The sequence below is a fragment of the Salvelinus namaycush genome, chromosome 16 (genome assembly GCF_016432855.1).
Source record: "Salvelinus namaycush isolate Seneca chromosome 16, SaNama_1.0, whole genome shotgun sequence".
Taxonomy (NCBI): domain Eukaryota; kingdom Metazoa; phylum Chordata; class Actinopteri; order Salmoniformes; family Salmonidae; genus Salvelinus; species Salvelinus namaycush.
Window position 1 is genome coordinate 1653184 of NC_052322.1, and position 17849 is coordinate 1671032.

Here is a 17849-nt window from a genome sequence, read left to right on the forward strand (position 1 = left end):
CAATATATATCTACACATAATTAACTTCACAAGATATACTAGGAATGATATATACAGCAATAGACATATTAGAATGAGCTATTTCGAGAATAAAGTGTATACAGTGCATTTGGACAGTATTCAGACCCCTGACTTTTGACACATTTTGTTATGTTACAGCTTTATTCTAAAATGTATTAAATACTTTTTTTTACCCTCATCAATCTACACACAATACACCATAATGACAAAATGAAAACAGGTTTTTAGACATTTGACAAGTCACGTAGAAATGGTGAACTTGTTACGTTTTTACAATAACCAACTGCTTTACAATACCCCTATTTATACTTTATTTTACATGTGTTTTGTTATTTTTTGTTGGGGGGTTACTTAAGCAATAAGGCACGAGGGGGTGTGGTGTATGGCCAATATACCACGGCTAAGGGCTATTCTTATGCATGACGCAACGCGGACCCCCACAAACCCCCGAGGTGCCTTATTGCTATTATAAACTGGTTACCAATGTAATTAGAGCACTAAAATGAAATATTTTGTCATACCAGTGGTATACTGTACTTAGAGTTTTGACAAATTAGCCATTTTGATAATCCGTTTCGATTTTTGTGCAAATGTACCACATACTTGTGAAGAGTTTTCATTCATTGGAATTTTGACCAATCAGATAAGCGTCGAAAAGATCTGATGTGAAAAGATCTGATGTGATTGGTCAAAAGACCAATTAGTGGAAAGAATATCAGAATTTGGTTGCCTGTCTTAACGCAGCCTTTGTAGTGCAGTTTCCCAGAGTCTTCATGGTGGAGTATGTTGATACTGACATGCTGTGATATACTGACATCCGTATCCCTTTCCTCTTTCCTCAGGGAGTGGTCTGCCAAGAGTACAACACCCAAAAGCACACCTTCTCCCTGGCTATGACCGGCTGAGATGGGGCTCTGGCAGTGATACCCCTGGGAAGGGCCTTTGAGTGATCACACATTGGGACTCCGGGATTGCCCACCTACTCCGACACTGCAGCCCGGCCTACGTGGCCAGCATGAGCGTTGGGCGGATCAACCGTTACAGCATCGTGTCGTCCGAGGAGGAGGCGCTGCGCCTCACCAATATGCACAGCAGCAGCGGTGGCGGCATGAACGGCTTCGGCAACGGCAAGATCCACACACGCCGCAAGGTCCGCAACCGCTTTGTCAAGAAGAATGGCCAGTGCAACGTGCAGTTCACCAACATGGAGGACAAGTCTTCGCGCTACATGGCCGACCTTTTCACCACATGCGTGGACATCCGTTGGCGCTACATGCTGGTGCTGTTCACACTGGTGTTCGTGCTGTCCTGGCTGGCCTTTGGCCTGGCTTTCTGGGTTATAGCGTTGCTCCACGGCGACCTGGACAACCCGGCCGGAGACGACAACTTCACGCCTTGCGTCCTGCAGGTCAACGGCTTCGTGGCCGCCTTCCTGTTCTCCATCGAGACCCAGTCGACCATCGGCTACGGCTACCGCTGTGTGACAGAGGAGTGTCCGGTCGCCGTGTTCATGGTGGTCTTCCAGTCCATCGTTAGCTGCATCATCGACTGCTTCATGATTGGCGCCATCATGGCCAAGATGGCAAGGCCCAAGAAACGTGCACAGACACTACTGTTCAGCCACAACGCAGTGATCGCTTTACGCGACAGCAAGCTGTGCCTCATGTGGAGGGTGGGGAACCTAAGGAAGAGTCACATCGTAGAGGCCCATGTCAGAGCTCAGCTCATCAAACCCCGGATCACTGACGAAGGGGAGTATATCCCCCTGGACCAAATAGACATCAATGTGGGCTTTGACAAAGGCCTGGACAGGATTTTCTTGGTTTCTCCCATTACGATTATCCATGAGATCAATGAGGATAGTCCACTCTATGGGATCAGGAAAAATGACCTAGAGACGGCGGATTTTGAGATCGTGGTCATACTGGAAGGGATGGTCGAGGCAACCGCCATGACCACGCAGGCCCGCAGCTCCTACCTGGCCACGGAGGTACTGTGGGGTTACCGGTTCGAGCCAGTGCTCTTCGAGGAGAAGGACCTGTACAAGGTGGATTACTCTCACTTTCACAAGACCTACGAGGTACCGTCCACCCCGTGCTGCAGTGCCAAGGACATGGTGGAGAACAAGTTCCTGGTGCCCACCTCCAACTCCTTCTGTTACGAGAACGAGTTGGCCTTTCTCAGCCGGGATGAGGATGAGGAAGAGGAGGTGGTGGGCATGGGCAGTGGTACGTTCAGAGCACTGGCCAACCTGAACAGTCCTGACCGGAACAATCGACACGAGTTCGAGCGGCTACAGACCACCAGGGGACTGGACCAAAGGTCGTACCGCAGGGAGTCGGAGATATGACCTCTGCCCTACCTGGGGTCAACTTCAATACATTTTCTTTCCTTCCAAGGGTAAAAATGCAGAACAATGCGCAGTGCCATAGGAAAAGCTGACTACTGTAATAGGATGTAAAGTAAATGAGGGGACAGTGAAAGGGAAAGCGGGACACTGGAAAAAGTGGATGCTAGCAAACGTATGCAGCATGCAAAACTGTGGTAAAGAATGTCCACAGGACCACAACAAAAGGAAAAAGGCCAGTGAAGGACATTATTCCTTCGTGGAAACTTGAATCTTCATTTTTCATTTGAGTTGAGCGTGTTTAATGATGCATCGAACAGGTATAATGACAAGACCTAATAATCAGGTCCCAGGTGTAAATATTATTCCGTAGATAAGTTATGTTTCATGTGGAGTATTATTTAAAAAAACATCTTTAAAAAAATGATTTTTAGCTATTTCAAGTTGCTATTGGGCACAAATGGCAGCGTTACAGTTTAAAGCTACATATAAGTGATGGTTGCTGATAATAGGCCTCTGTTCATTGCTGTAATTCACAATCGCTGGAACTGAGTTCGATGACACATTGAAAATTCCTGTGAAAGTGCACTGCAACATTCAGAAGCAATGAGCCGTGCTAAATGATCTAACCATCCACGAGCCACTGAAGCACAACATAGTTTCACAACTTGGACTTCATTTTAACCAGTTGTGATGAATCCATATCATTTGCACTATAAGCAGAACTTAAGAGTTGGCCCTATAGTAATGCAATACATTCATTTAGAATGGGCAATACATTTTATTGTTCATTTTGATACCCCTTGTTTCAAACATTAAAATAACACAGGATTATTCTGACCTCAATGAAGTTTGAAACTACTAAGTTGTTGATATGGAAAATATCATTACATTTCATAGTTCTTTTGATTATTCTCTTTTACAACGAATCTATGCACATCGTTAATGTTATCAGGAGACAGAAACTCAATGGAGATGATGCAATCCAATCATCATTGCATAATTCTACAAAGAGAACGGGTTTGATGAAAGTTTGTCTGAACTCAATGGGAATTGAAGGGCTTCACATGTAAAAAGCATTTACCCTCTATTACACTGCATGACCAAAAGTATGTGGACACCTGCTCGTTGAGCATCTCATTCCAAATTCATGGGCATTAATATGGAGTTGGTCCCCCCCCTATGCTGCTATAACAGCCTCCACTCTTCTGGGAAGGCTTTCCAATAGAAGTTGAAACATTGCTGCAGGGACTTGCCTCCATTCAGCCACAAGAGCATTAATGAGGTCGGGCACTGATTAGGCGTTCGATGGGGTTGAGGTCAGGGCTCTGTGCAGGCCAGTCAAGTTCTTCCACACCAATCTCGACAAACCATTTCTGTATGGACCTTGCTTTGTGCACCGGGGGCATTGTCATGCTGAAACAGGAAAGGGCCTTCCCCAAACTGTTGCCACGAAGTTGGAAGCACAGTTGGAAGATTTTCATTCACTGGAATTAGCCAGAACCATGAAAAACAACCCCAGACCATTACTCCTCCTCCACCAAACTTTACAGTTGGCACTATGTATTCGGGCAGGTAGCGTTCTCCTGGCATCCGCCAAACCCAGATTTGTCTGTCGGACCGCCAGATGGTGAAGTGTGAATCATCGGTCCAGAGAATGCGTTTCCGCTGCTCCAGAGTTCAATGGCGGCGAGTTTTACACCCCTCCAGCTGACGCTTGGCATTGCGCGTGGTGATCTTAGGCTTGTGTGCGGCTGCCCAGCCATGGACTTGCACTGATGTTGCTTCCAGAGGCAGTTTGAAACTCAGTAGTGAGTGTTGCAACCGGGGACAGACCATTTTTACGTGCTACGCACTTCAGCACTCGGTGGTCCCATACTGTGAGTTTGTGTGGCCTACCACTTCGCGACTGAGCCGCTGTTGCTCCTAGACATTTCCACTACACAATAACAGCATTTCCAGTTAACAGGGGCAGCTCAAGCAGTGCAGAAATTTGACGAACTGATTTGTTGGAAAGGTGGCATCTTATGACAGTGCCATGTTGAAAGTCACTGAGCTCTTCAGTAAGGCCCATTCTACTGCCAATGTTTGTCTACAGAGATTGCATGGCTGTATGCTCGATTTTAAGCACTTTCATCAATGGGTGTGGCTGAAATAGCCGAATCCACTAATTTGAAGAGATGTCCACATACTTTTGTATATATAGTGTATCTTTATAGTAAATAGCAGTTATTGTATGTTATAAAATCCCTTTTGATAGCTAAGTTCAAATAATATGAGGTGCATGCAGAAGGAATGGGACTTTACCAGGTAAATGGATGTGAGTTAAGTTTTACTTTGCACAAAAACTGTCATCAATATATTCATAATTGCCTACCAAGGATATGCGTGTGGGACAGGACATTCCCTTATTATGTTACAATTATTCATCCAATTCTTTTAGAAAAATATGGGCAAGCTTTTAAAAAAAACACTATCAAGCACAAGAAACTATCTGTGATATGGGGATTTGATTCCATCACACCTAAGACGCAATAGGTTTACATGATCAGTTGGACAGCCAATACGAAAAGCAATACTACTGAAATGCACCTTCCTATTATTTAGTCGACATAATTGGCGATTGGCACAAAGCTCCGTTTTATTTCTGGATACCACTTCTTGAGTCTAATGACTCTCCATTTTTTTTGTGGTGCACCTGTTAGATAACAGCGCCACACTCATCTCTCTGACAGCGATGTTTTGAGTTTGAGTTGCACAGACATCCTTCATCCTTCATTTACTGGAGTGCTCTCCAAAGTTAGATCACTCAAGAGGTTGCTGAGCAGCTGAGTTAAGTTTGAGTTGGTACAACATTATATTAAGAATGGTATGGACAAAATGATTTGTAAGGAGCGTTGTTGATATGGAATCCTACACCCACTGCGCACAGACGTGAGTTCAACATCTATTCCACATTGGTGCAATGTCATTTCATTGAAATGACGTGGGAACAACGTTGAATCAACCAGTGTGTGCCCAGTGGGAAGCTACCGAAACTCAACTTGGAATTCGAATTGGACAATGATAGAAGTAACAAAAGTGGAAGTACTGGAAGTAACACAAGTAGTCATAATTGAGAAAGGTCAAAAAGTGTCTTGAATGTAAATAATCTAGGTTCAACTTCAAGCACAATACCAGGCAAAACATTTCTAAATGGGGGCGGCAGGTAACCTAATGGTTAGAGTGTTGGGTCGGTAAATCAAAAGGTTGCAGGATCGAATCCCCGAGCTGACAAGGAAGAATTCTGTCTTTCTGCCCCTGAGCAAGGCAGGTAACCCACTGGTGCCGTGGATGTCGATTAAGGCAACCCCCCTGCACCTCTCTGATTCAGAGGGGTCGGGTTAAATGCGGAATACACATTTCAGTTGAAGGCATTCAGTTGTACAACTGACTAGGTCTCCCCCTTTCCCTTAAAACCAAATAAATGTATTCTTTTAGTACACACAGATTTGCTTTTGTCTTCGTTACACTAGATTGAGTAGTTTTATCAGTATCTAAGTAAAGCAAGGAAACTAAGGTGCATGACAGACACATTGGAATATTTGGCATGAATCGTAGAATTTGAAATGTAATTTATGCCTACACATAATGCATTGCTCTACGAAATAGCACACAATTTATTATGCTGTGTCATGGAGTTAATGTCCCCTATGATACTACTTTTCTCTGTTTCCTCTGACACCAAAATCACTGCCCTTCAAAACATGAAAACAACTATGAGATGGTCATTCAGCTGGCTACAATGACTGATATTTTCCTAGTGGTTCTGTTATTCCTTAGGTATCCCTTAGGTATACTTTGCTCTAAATAATCCTACATAATGTGTTGCTTTTTAGATTTTTTAAGAAAAGAGAGATTTTTTGGGAGATGAATGAATGAAACCTTTTCGTCCCAATCCTAGACTTTATGCTCATTGCCTTCTGGGAAGGTTCTGGTATCCCATGTGTGACACCTTTGTACCTACTTACAATGTTTCAGTGGTATCCATGGTAAAGCATAATCAGCTTCTATGCTGCGTCATCGGAATGCAAAGTTCCATCATGCCTTTTAAATTTTGTATTTAATTTTTCCGGAAGGATTTTATTCAGTTTTAATGTTACCCAATCTGACCCCATTAAAACAGAAAAGACACTATACACATGTATGCACAAAGTCAACAAAGCATATTAGGTAACAGCTAAACATACACAAAAATCAAAACATCTATTTTTATATTAAGTTGTTTTTAATATGACAGTATTTCCTTGAGATAGAGTATAACAAAGTCATCCATATTTATCAATTTTGTACCAGAAAAAAGTCAGAAGATTAGATTGTTTTTCATTTCAGCTTTTGATTAAACAGGTATTTCTCTTAAAGGGATGATTGGAAAACCTTTGACCTCTGTAGAAGTCTTTCTATGGCCCAGGTGAAGAAATGTGTCCTGGGCTTTTTATTTGAATGGATAATGCAAAGCCAATTAAATGATTCAATTAAAACCTAATTGTAAAAGAAAACTGGAGGGAGTGCAATTTTTTCCAATGTACCTATCATTGTAAAACACTGAGAACATTAGCATAATACTGAACAAAAATATAAATGCAACACAATTTCAACGATTTCACTGAGTTACAGTTCATAAACTCAGCAAAAAAAGAAACGTCCTCTCACTGTCAACTGCGTTTATTTTCAGCAAACTTAACATGTAAATATTTGTATGAACATAACAAGATTCAACAACTGTCACGAATCCTGCCGAAGATGGTGCCTCTTCCTGTTCGGGCGGCGCTCGACGGTCGTCGTCGCCGGCCTACTAGCTGCCACCGATCCCCTTTTTTGTTTAATTTAGTGTTGTCTGATTAGTTGCACCTGTTTCTTGATTAGGTTTTGGTTTTGGGCTATTTAAACCCGGTAGGCCCGCCGGCTTTTGTGCGGGCTTGTTTTTCTGTTATTTGGTGTGTGTGATTTCTGTGGATGTTATTTTTTCCCGAACCGTTTCGTCCTGTTGTTTTGGACTGGGTCTTTTAGCGCCCGTGTGTGTCGTTGACCGAAACTGTTGCTTTGGGAATAAATTATCCACGTATCTACTACCCTGCTCTCTGCGCCTGACTCCTCCACCCACTACGTCTAGAAGTACATGACAACAACTGAGACATAAACTGAACAAGTTCCACAGACGTGACTAACAAAAATTGAAAAATGTGTCCCTGAACAAAGGGGGGGTCAAAATCAAAAGTAACAGTCAGTATCTGGTGTGGCCACCAGCTGCATTAAGTACTGCAGTGCATCTCCTCCTCATGGACTGCACCAGATTTGCCAGTTCTTGCTGTGAGATGTTACACCACTCTTCCACCAAGACACCTGCAATTTCCTGGACTTTTCTGGGAGGAATGACCCTAGCCCTCACCCTCTGATCCAACAGGTCCCAGACGTGCTCAATGGGATTGAGATCCGGGCTCTTCGCTGGCCATGGCAGAACACTGACATCCCTGTCTTGCAGGAAATCACGCACAGAACGAGCAGTATGGCTGGTGGCATTGTCATGCTGAAGGGTCATGTCAGGATGAGCCTGCAGGAAGGGTACCACATGAGGGAGGAGGATGTCTTCCCTGTAACGCACAGCGTTGAGATTGCCTGCAATGACAACAAGCTCAGTCCAATGATGCTGTGACACACCGCCCCAGACCATGACGGACCCTCCACCTCCAAATTGATCCCGCTCCAGAGTACAGGCCTCGGTGTAACGCTCATTCCTTCGACGATAAACGCGAATCGAACCATCACCCCTGGTGAGACAAAACCGCGACTCGTCAATGAAGAGCACTTTTTGCCAGTCCTGTCTGGTCCAGCGACGGTGGGTTTGTGCCCAAAGGCGACGTTGTTGCCGGTGATGTCTGGTGAGGACCTGCCTTACAACAGGCCTACAAGCCATCAGTCCAGCCTCTCTCAGCCTATTGCGGACAGTATGGAGGGATTGTGTGTTCCTGGTGTAACTCGGGCAGTTGCTGCTGCCATCCTGTACCTGTCCCGCAGGTGTGATGTTCGGATGTACCGATCCTGTGAAGGTGTTGTTACACGTGGTCTGCCACTGAGAGGACGATCAGCTGTCCGTCCTGTCTCCCTGTAGTGCTGTCTTAGGCGTCTCACAGTACAGACACTGCAATGTATTGCCCTGGCCACATCTGCAGTCCTCATGCCTCCTTGCAGCATGTCTACGGCACGTTCACACAGATGAGCAGGGACCCTGGGCATCTTTCTTTTGGTGTTTTTCAGAGTCAGTAGAAAGGTCTCTTTAGTGTCCTAAGTTTTCATAACTATGACCTTTATTGCCTACTGTCTGTAAGCTGTTAGTGTCGTAACGACCGTTCCACAGGTGCATGTTCATTAATTGTGTAAGGTTCATTGAACAAGCATGGGAAACAGTGTTTAAACCCTTTACAATGAAGATCTGTGAAGTTATTTGGATTTTTACGAATTATCTTTGAAAGACAGGGTCCTGTAAAAGGGATGTTTCTTTTTTTTCTGAGTTCATAAGAAAATCAATCAATTGAAATAAATCCAGTAGGCCTTAATCTATAGATTCCGCATGACTGTGCAGAGACGCAGCCATGGATGGGCCTGGAAGGGCATAGTAGAGAAATGAACATTCAATTCTCTGGCAACAGCTCTGGTGGACATTCCTCCAGTCAGTATGTCATTTGCACACTTCCAAAAAACCTAAAACATCTGTGGCATTGTGTTGTGACAAAAGTGGCCTTTTATTGTCCCCAGCACAAGCTGCACCTGTGTTATGGTAATGCTGTTTAATCAGCTTCTTGATATGCCATACCTGTCAGGTGGATGGATTATCTTGGCAAAGGAGAAATACTCACTAACAGGGATTTAAACAAATTTGTGCACAAAAGTTGAGAGAAATAAGCGTTTTTTTTTGCGTATGGAACATTTCTGGGATGTCTTATTTCAGCTCATGAAACAAGGGACCAACACTTTACATGTTTTGTTTATATTTTTGGTCAGTATACATTACTGTAGTAGCCCACAACACAACAGTGGCCATGTATGAACATAACATTCCACCATTTTGTTGCTCCCACATAGAAAATGTCTGTGTTGTGAAACGACCCTAAACGCAGGCAGTAGTCTACTTATAAGGTCTGACTAATCAATCCACCAACCGTCAGCGAGATGGATCATGACGACAAATGTGATCAAACTGAGGTCACAGATCAACATCTTTGTTGCTGCGTTGACAAAATGCCTGGAGAGACCAGGGGAATTTTGGGCCCCCAGGGACCCCAGGAACCAGAACTGGAGGCCAGCCAGAGACAGATGTAAAGAGAGAGATCAATGGAGGATTATTGTTACAGCATGTAAAGGGTGCACTCGCACAACATGGGGGAATGTAAGCTCTGTAACTAAGACTAGTGAGACCAGGGTTACTTTAATCTCAGATATGTCAGAAACATGCCACTATGCAACACACTGACCTAAAAAACCTATTCATAGATAATGTGTCCAAGCATTTGGAAGGGTTACAAATATACTTTGGTTAACAAGAATGATACAGTGTATTTCCTGAGCGCTCTGGAGCAGGTTTTCATCTCTGTACTTTACTCCGTTCATCTTTGCCTCGATCCTGACTAGTCTCCCAGTCCCTGCAGCTAAACAACATCCCCACAGCATGATGCTGCCACCACCATGCTTCACCGTAGAAATGGTGCCTGGTTTCCTCCAGACGTGACGCTTGGCATTCAAGCCAAAGTGCTCAATCTTGGTTTCATCAGACCAGACAATCTTGTTTCTCATGGTCTGAGAGTCTTTATGTGCCTTTTGGCAAACTCCAAGCGGGCTGTCATGTTCCTTTTACTGAGGAGTGGCTTCTGTCTGGCCGCTCTACCATAAAGGCCTTATTGGTGGAGTGCTGCAGAGATGGTTGTCCTTCTGGAAGGTTCTCCCATCTCCATAGAGGAATTCTAGATCTCTGTCAGAGGCCCTTCTCCCCCGATTTCTCAGTTTGAGAAAGGCCAGCTCTAGGAAGAGTCTTGGTGGTTCCAAACTTCTTCCATTTAAGAATAATGGAGGCCACTGTGTTCTTGGGGACGTTCAATGCTCCAAATTTTTTTTTGGTATCCTTCCCCAGATCTGTGACTCGACACAATCCTGTCTCAGAGCTCTTGGTGCCGGAGGAGATGGCTGCCGTTTTACGGCCTCCAAACCAATTGTGCTATTGTGTGTGTTTTTTTCGTGTTATTTGTAACTTATTTTGTGCATAATATTTCTGCCACCGTCTCTTATGACCAAAAAGATCTTCTGAATTTCAGGACATCAATTACTCACCTCGTACTGGATGAAGACTTTTTCTTTAACGAGTCGGATGCGAAGGATTTACTTCAGACGCCCGACAAGGCCCAAATCCCAGTCATTCGCATGAGAAAGAGACTGAGATATCGGGGACGTACGTCGAGGTGCCTTGTAAGGATTCGACGGTGAGTTGGCAATCTGCCTCTACCATCAGCCCTATTGGCCAACGTACAATCATTGGATAACAAAATAGACGATGACATGACGATGACATGAACGATGACATGGATAACATACAGCTGGCGTTTTTTATGCTTCATCGGTAAGATAGAACAGCTGCCTCCGGTAAGACAAGGGGTGGTGGTCTGTGTATATTTGTAAACAACAGCTGGTGCGGAAATCTAATATCTAATATTAAGGAAGTCTCAAGGTCTTGCTCGCCTGAGGTAGAGTATCTCATGATAAGCTGTAGACCACACTATTTACCAATAAAGTTTTTTTCTATAAACCACAAATCAATACTGGCACTAAGACCGCACTCAATGAGCTGTATAAGGCCGTAAGCAAACAAGAAAATGCTCACCCAGATGCGGCACTACTAGCAGCCGGGGACATTAATGCAGGGAAACTTAAATCCGTTTTACCTCATTTCTACCAGCATGTTAAATGTGCAACCAGAGGGGAAAAAACTCTAGACCACCTTTACTCCACACACACAGATGCATACAAAGCTATCCCTCGCCCTCCATTTGGCAAATCTGACCATAATTCTATCCTCCTGATTCCTGCTTACAAACAAAAACTAAAGCAGGAAGTACCAGTGACTCGCTCAATAAACAAGTGGTCAGGTGACGCAGATGCTAAGCTACAGGACTGTTTTGCTAGCACAGACTGGAATATGTTCTGGGATTCTTACGATGGCATTGAGGAATACACCACATCAGTCACCGGCTTCATCAATAAGTGCATCGATGCCGTCGTCCCCACAGTGACCGTACTTACATAGCCCAACCAGAAGCCAACAGGCAACATCTGCACTAAGCTAAAGGATAGAGCTGCCGCTTTCAAGGAGCAGGACTCTAACTCGTACGCATATCAGAAATCCCGCTATGCCCTCCGACAAACCATCAAAACGGCAAAGCGTAAATACAGGATTAAGATTGAATCGTACTACACCAGCTCTGATGCTCGTCGGATGTGGCAGGGCATGCAAACAATTGCAGACTACAAAGGGAAGCACAGCATCGAGCTGCCCAGTGACACGAGCCTTCCAGAGGAGCAAAATCACTTCTATGCTCGCTTCGAGGCAAGCAACACTGAAGCATGCATGAGAGTATCAGCTGTTCCGGACGGCTGTGTGATCACACTCTCTTTAAACAGGTAAACATTCACAAGGCTGCAGGGCCAGACGGATTACCTGGACGTGTATTCTGAGCATGTGCTGACCATCTGGCAAGTGTCTTCACTGACATTTTCAACCTGTCCCTGATTGAGTCTGTATTACCAACATGTTTCAAGCAGCCACCATAGTCCCTGTGCCCAAGAACACTAAGGTAACCTGCCTAAATGACTACTGACCCATAGCACTCATGTCTGTAGCCATGAGGTGCTTTGAAAGGCTGGTCATGGCTCACATCAACACCATTATCCTAGAAACCATAGACCCACTCCAATTTGGATATCGCCCCAACAGATCCACAGATGATGCAATCTCTATTTTACTCCACACTGCCCTTTCCCACCTGGACAAAAGGAACACCTACATGAGAATGCTATTTATTGACTACAGCTCAGAGTTCAACAACATAGTGCCCACAAAGCTCATCACTAAGCTAAGGACCCTGGGACTAAACACCTCCCTCTGCAACCGGATCGTGGACTTCCTGATGGGCCGCCCACAGGTGGTAAGGGTAGGTAATAACACATCTGCCACGCTGATCCTCAACACGGGGGCCGCTCATGGGTTCGTGTTCAGTCCCCTCCTGTACTCCCTGTGCACCCATGACTGCATGACCAGGCACGACTTCAACACCTTCATTAAATTTGCCGATGACACACCAGTGGTAGGCCTGATCACAGACAATGACAAGACAGCCTATAGGGAGGAGGTCAGAGACCTGGCCGTGTGGTGCCAGGATAACAACCTATCCCTCAACGTGATCAAGACAAAGGAGATGATTGTGGACTACAGGAAAAGGAGGACCGAGCACGCCCCCATTCTCATCAATGGGGCTGTAGTGGAGCAGGTTGAGAGCTTCAAGTTCCTTGGTGTCCACATCACCAACAAACTATCATGGTCCAAAGACACCAAGACAGTCACGAAGAGGGCACGACAAAACCTATTCCCCGGCTGGAGAATGACAAGATTTGGCATGGCTCCTCAGATCCTCAAGAAGTTCTACAGCTGCACCATCGAGAGCATCCTGACTGGTTGCATCACTGCCTGGTAAGGCAACTGCTCGGCCTCTGACAGCAAGGCACTACAGAGGGTAGTGCGTACGGCCAGTACATCACTGAGGCCAAGCTTCCTGCCATCCAGGACCTCTACACCAGGCGGTGTCAGAGGAAGGCCCTAAACATTCTTCTTAATAACAGCTTCTACCCCCAAGACAGAAGACTCCTGAACAGCTAATCAAAGGGTTACCCAGAACCCTCTTTACTCTGCTGCTACTCTCTGTTTATTTTCTATGCATAGTCACTTTAAATCTACCTACATGTACATATTACCTCAATTACCTTCGCTAACTTGTGCCCCCGCACATTGACTCTGTACCGGTACCACCTGTATATACACTCACTACTGATATTATACTGCTGCTATTTAATTATAATTATACATTTTTTTACTTATCTATTTTTTACTTAACACTTATTTTTCTTAAAACTGCATTATTGGTTAAGGGCTATGGGCTTGTAAGTAAGCATTTCACTGTAAGGTCTCTACACCTGTTGTATTTGACGCATGTGAAAAATTCAATTTGATTTGATTAGATTAGAATTCCTTCGACCTCATGGCTTGGTTTTTACTCTGACATGCACTGTCAACTGTGGGACCTTATATAGACAGGTGTTTGCCTTTCCAAATCATGTCCAATCAATTGAATTTACCACAGGTGGACTCCAATCAAGTTGTAAAAACGTCTCAAGGATGATCAATGGAAACAGGATGCACCTGAGCTCAATTTTGAGTCTCATAGCAAAGGGTCTGAATACTTACGTAAATATGCTTTGAAATGTGCTAAGTCCGTCAACGGAGTGGACATGGCAAGTTCAAACAAACATACAGTGGGGCAAAAAAGTATTTAGTCAGCCACCAATTGTGCAAGTTCTCCCACTTAAAAAGATGAGGCCTGTAATTTTCATCATAGGTACACTTCAACTATGACAGACAAAATGAGAAGAAAAAAATCCTGAAAATCACATTGTAGGATTTTTAATGAATTTATTTGCAAATTATGGTGGAAAATAAGTATTTGGTCAATAACAAAAGTTTATCTCAATACTTTGTTATATACCCTTTGTTGGCAATGACAGAGGTCAAACGTTTTCTGTAAGTCTTCACAAGGTTTTCACACACTGTTGCTGGTATTTTGGCCCATTCCTCCATGCAGATCTCCTCTAGAGCAATGATGTTTTGGGGCTGTTGCTGGGCAACACGGACTTTCAACTCCCTCCAAAGATTTTCTATGGGGTTGAGATCTGGAGACTGGCTAGGCCACTCCAGGACCTTGAAATGCTTCTTACGAAGCCACTCCTTCGTTGCCCGGGCGGTGTGTTTGGGATCATTGTCATGCTGAAAGACCCAGCCACGTTTCATCTTCAATGCCCTTCCTGATGGTCGGCTTTGTTACTTTGGTCGCAGCTCTCTGCAGGTCATTCACTAGGTCCCCCCGTGTGGTTCTGGGATTTTTGCTCACCGTTCTTGTGATCATTTTGACCCCACGGGGTGAGATCTTGCGTGGAGCCCCAGATCGAGGGAGATTATCAGTGGTCTTGTATGTCTTCCATTTCCTAATAATTGCTCCCACAGTTGATTTCTTCAAACCAAGCTGCTTACCTATTGCAGATTCAGTCTTCCCAGCCTGGTGCAGGTCTACAATTTTGTTTCTGGTGTCCTTTGACAGCTCTTTGGTCTTGGCCATAGTGGAGTTTGGAGTGTGACTGTGAGGTTGTGGACAGGTGTCTTTTATACTGATAACAAGTTCAAACAGGTGCCATTAATACAGGTAACGAGTGGAGGACAGAGGAGCCTCTTAAAGAAGAAGTTACAGGTCTGTGAGAGCCAGAAATCTTGCTTGTTTGTAGGTGACCAAATACTTATTTTCCACCATAATTTGCAAATAAATTCATTAAAAATCCTACAATGTGATTTTCTGGATTTTCTTTTCTCATTTTGTCTGTCATAGTTGAAGTGTACCTATGATGAAAATTACAGGCCTCTCTCATCTTTTTAAGTGGGAGAACTTGCACAATTGGTGGCTGACTAAATACTTTTTTGCCCCACTGTATACCGTGCCTTCGTGCTGGGAACCAAACACAGCAGAATATTATATGGAAAAAAGGTTGAATGTCTTCTATTTGTTCTTAATATTTGGCAAAAGGTAAGTTAAAAAAATGAAACTACGGAGACAGTTCTTCAGATTCCAGCATGTTCCTAGCGGTACACCCTGTAGCTGAAAAGGCTTGAATTCAATAATGGTCTATTAGCAGCAGTCTGAGCCCCTCGGCTGAGTGTCACCACTGCTCCGGCCTGCTCCCTTGACACCCATGCCACAGTCCCTGCAAATCAGACCTGTTAACTACCATACAGAGGCTGCTCCCTGCGACGTGACACGCCGGCCCCCAAAAAATAGCCCGCAGCTGGAGAACCAAACACAACCCAAGCACTGAGGCCCGCTCATCAATTTGTGCCTTCCTGGGCCTACCCTTTATACATTTTTCCACTGTATTTTGAGGCAACCAGAAAATATATTGTCAAATAACTACATATTTTTATTTTTACAATAGTTGTCATATCATCAGGTTTTGACCATTAATGCACTTTTTAGAGTGAGGAAGACACCCATGACACCCAAGGGAATGGCTGCCCCTTCTGTAGTCCAAGTTAGCATGTCCACACACTTCCCGGCCAGCAGTGGGCTTTGTTTCAAATGCTATGAAATAAGGAACAACCCAACAATACAAAAATTCCTTTGAAAATAGGAGACTGACTGACTGACTGACTGACTGACTGACTGACTATGGGTGCCAGAGTGTGTGGTAGAGTACTGTATAGCCAGCCATGCTCTCTGTGAGCCTGCCTATATAGCTAAGTTAATTAGCCGCACATCACACTCCCCAGTGGCTGTGGCTCTGGAATGGGCTTTTGGTGAGAGTAAAACAATGGGCTCTCGCTCAATGGGCAGTCGTGTTGAAGGGGCTGCCGTCAAGCTGTGTGGATCTCCGGTCACTTTCACTTCTCAAAAGTTCTTACTATTAGTTATTGAGATTATATCACTCAGCGATAAACTTTTAGCTTGGAGGTCTTTAGCTATTGAATCAGCATACCTCCGCTTTGAAAGTAATACAGTAATAAATAAATGATTCAACTGCAAATCCTCCACCTTGTGAGGGGAGTATTAGATGCCACAAGGCAAACTGGATTATTATAATTATGTAAATAGTTTCTCGAGTCCAATTTTTTTTATCACATTTAACCTTGACACAGGAAACATTACTAAGTGGTAAACATACAGCAGCCCTGAATCCAGGGGCTTTGCACCAAGGTAGCAAAACATGAGTCATTTCTTCCAACATGAGAAGCATTGGCCAACTTCATCACAATGAAATCCAGTATCAATGGCTTCTTGAGTAACCTTAGTTATCTCTATTGGAGCCTAGAATAGTGCCCTGTGTGGTGAAGTCATGAGAAAAGACCAGCAGCTTTTTGGTCTGTCTGGTGAGTGGACTGGCCTCCGTCATCACCTGCTCTAATAGCCCTTTTACTGGGAGAGAGCAGGGATGGGATTCTCATCTCTCTATCCCTCCCTCCACCCTCCTGTCTCTCCATCCATGCCAGCAAGAGTACTGTCTCTTTATAACCATCCTCTGCAGGGTCTGAAACAACCGGATGCATCCGTTTTTCAGGGGAAATGGAACGAGAGCCTGTGGCACGACTTCCGCTTTTGGATGTTAAAACCTCTCTAGGGGGTGTGGGACGGTAGCGTCCCACCTGCCCAACATCCAGTGAAATTGCAGAGCGACAAATTCAAAAACAGAAATACTCATTATAAAAACTCATAAAACATACAAGTGTTACACATCGGTTTGAAGATGAACTTCTTGTTAATCCAACCACGGTGTCAGATTTCAAAAAGGCTTTACGGCGAAAGCATACCATGCGATTATCTGAGAACAGCGCCCAGGGGACAAATCATTACAAACAGTTACCTGCCATGTAGAGGAGTTACAAAAGTCAGAAATAGCAATAAAATTAATAACTTACCTTTGATGATCTTCATATGGTTGCACTCACAAGACTCCCATTTACTTAATAAATGTTCGTTTTGTTCGATAAAGTCCCTCTTTATATCCAAAAACCTCAGTTTTGTTCGTGCGTTTTGTTCAGTAATCCACAGGCTCAAAGGCAGTCACAACAGGCAGACGAAAAATCCGAAAAGTATCAGTAAAGTTCGTAGAAACATGTCAGACAATGTTTATAATCAATCCTCAGGTTGTTTTTAGTCATAATAATCAATAATATTTCAACCGGACAAAAGCTTTGTCAATATAAAAGGAAAACAAGAAAGGCGCACTCTCGGTCGTGCGCATGAAAAACCTCTGGGACACTGCAGTGTCCACTCATTCAGTGGTCTTACTCCCTCATTTTTCAGAATACAAGCCTGAAACAATTTCTAAAGACTGTTGATATCTAGTGCAATTTGAGTCCTAAGTCAATGGATACTGTAATTGCATTCAAAAGAAAACTACAAACATAAAAGAATCCCACTTCCTGGATGGATTTTTCTCCGGCTTTTGCCTGCCATATCAGTTCTGTTTTACTCACAGACATTATTTTAACAGTTTTGGAAACTTTAGAGTGTTTTCTGTCCAAATCTACCAATTATATGCATATCCTAGCTTCTGGGCCTGAGAAGCAGGCCGTTTATTTTGGGCACGC

General features: G+C 44.1%; 1 protein-coding gene across 1 annotated transcript; it reads left to right on the forward strand.

The window, feature by feature from the left end:
- The first annotated feature begins 883 nt into the window (after positions 1-883).
- LOC120060574 (ATP-sensitive inward rectifier potassium channel 12-like) lies at positions 884-3461 on the forward strand. Its single transcript, XM_039009942.1, has one exon. The coding sequence runs from the start codon at positions 1037-1039 to the stop codon at positions 2369-2371; it is 1335 nt and encodes a 444-aa protein (XP_038865870.1). The 5' UTR covers positions 884-1036; the 3' UTR covers positions 2372-3461.
- The last annotated feature ends 14388 nt before the right edge of the window (positions 3462-17849 follow it).

Bases quoted from the DNA above. Each gene is read 5' to 3' on its own strand.
- LOC120060574 (XM_039009942.1), top strand. From the start codon at position 1,037: ATGAGCGTTGGGCGGATCAACCGTTACAGCATCGTGTCGTCCGAGGAG.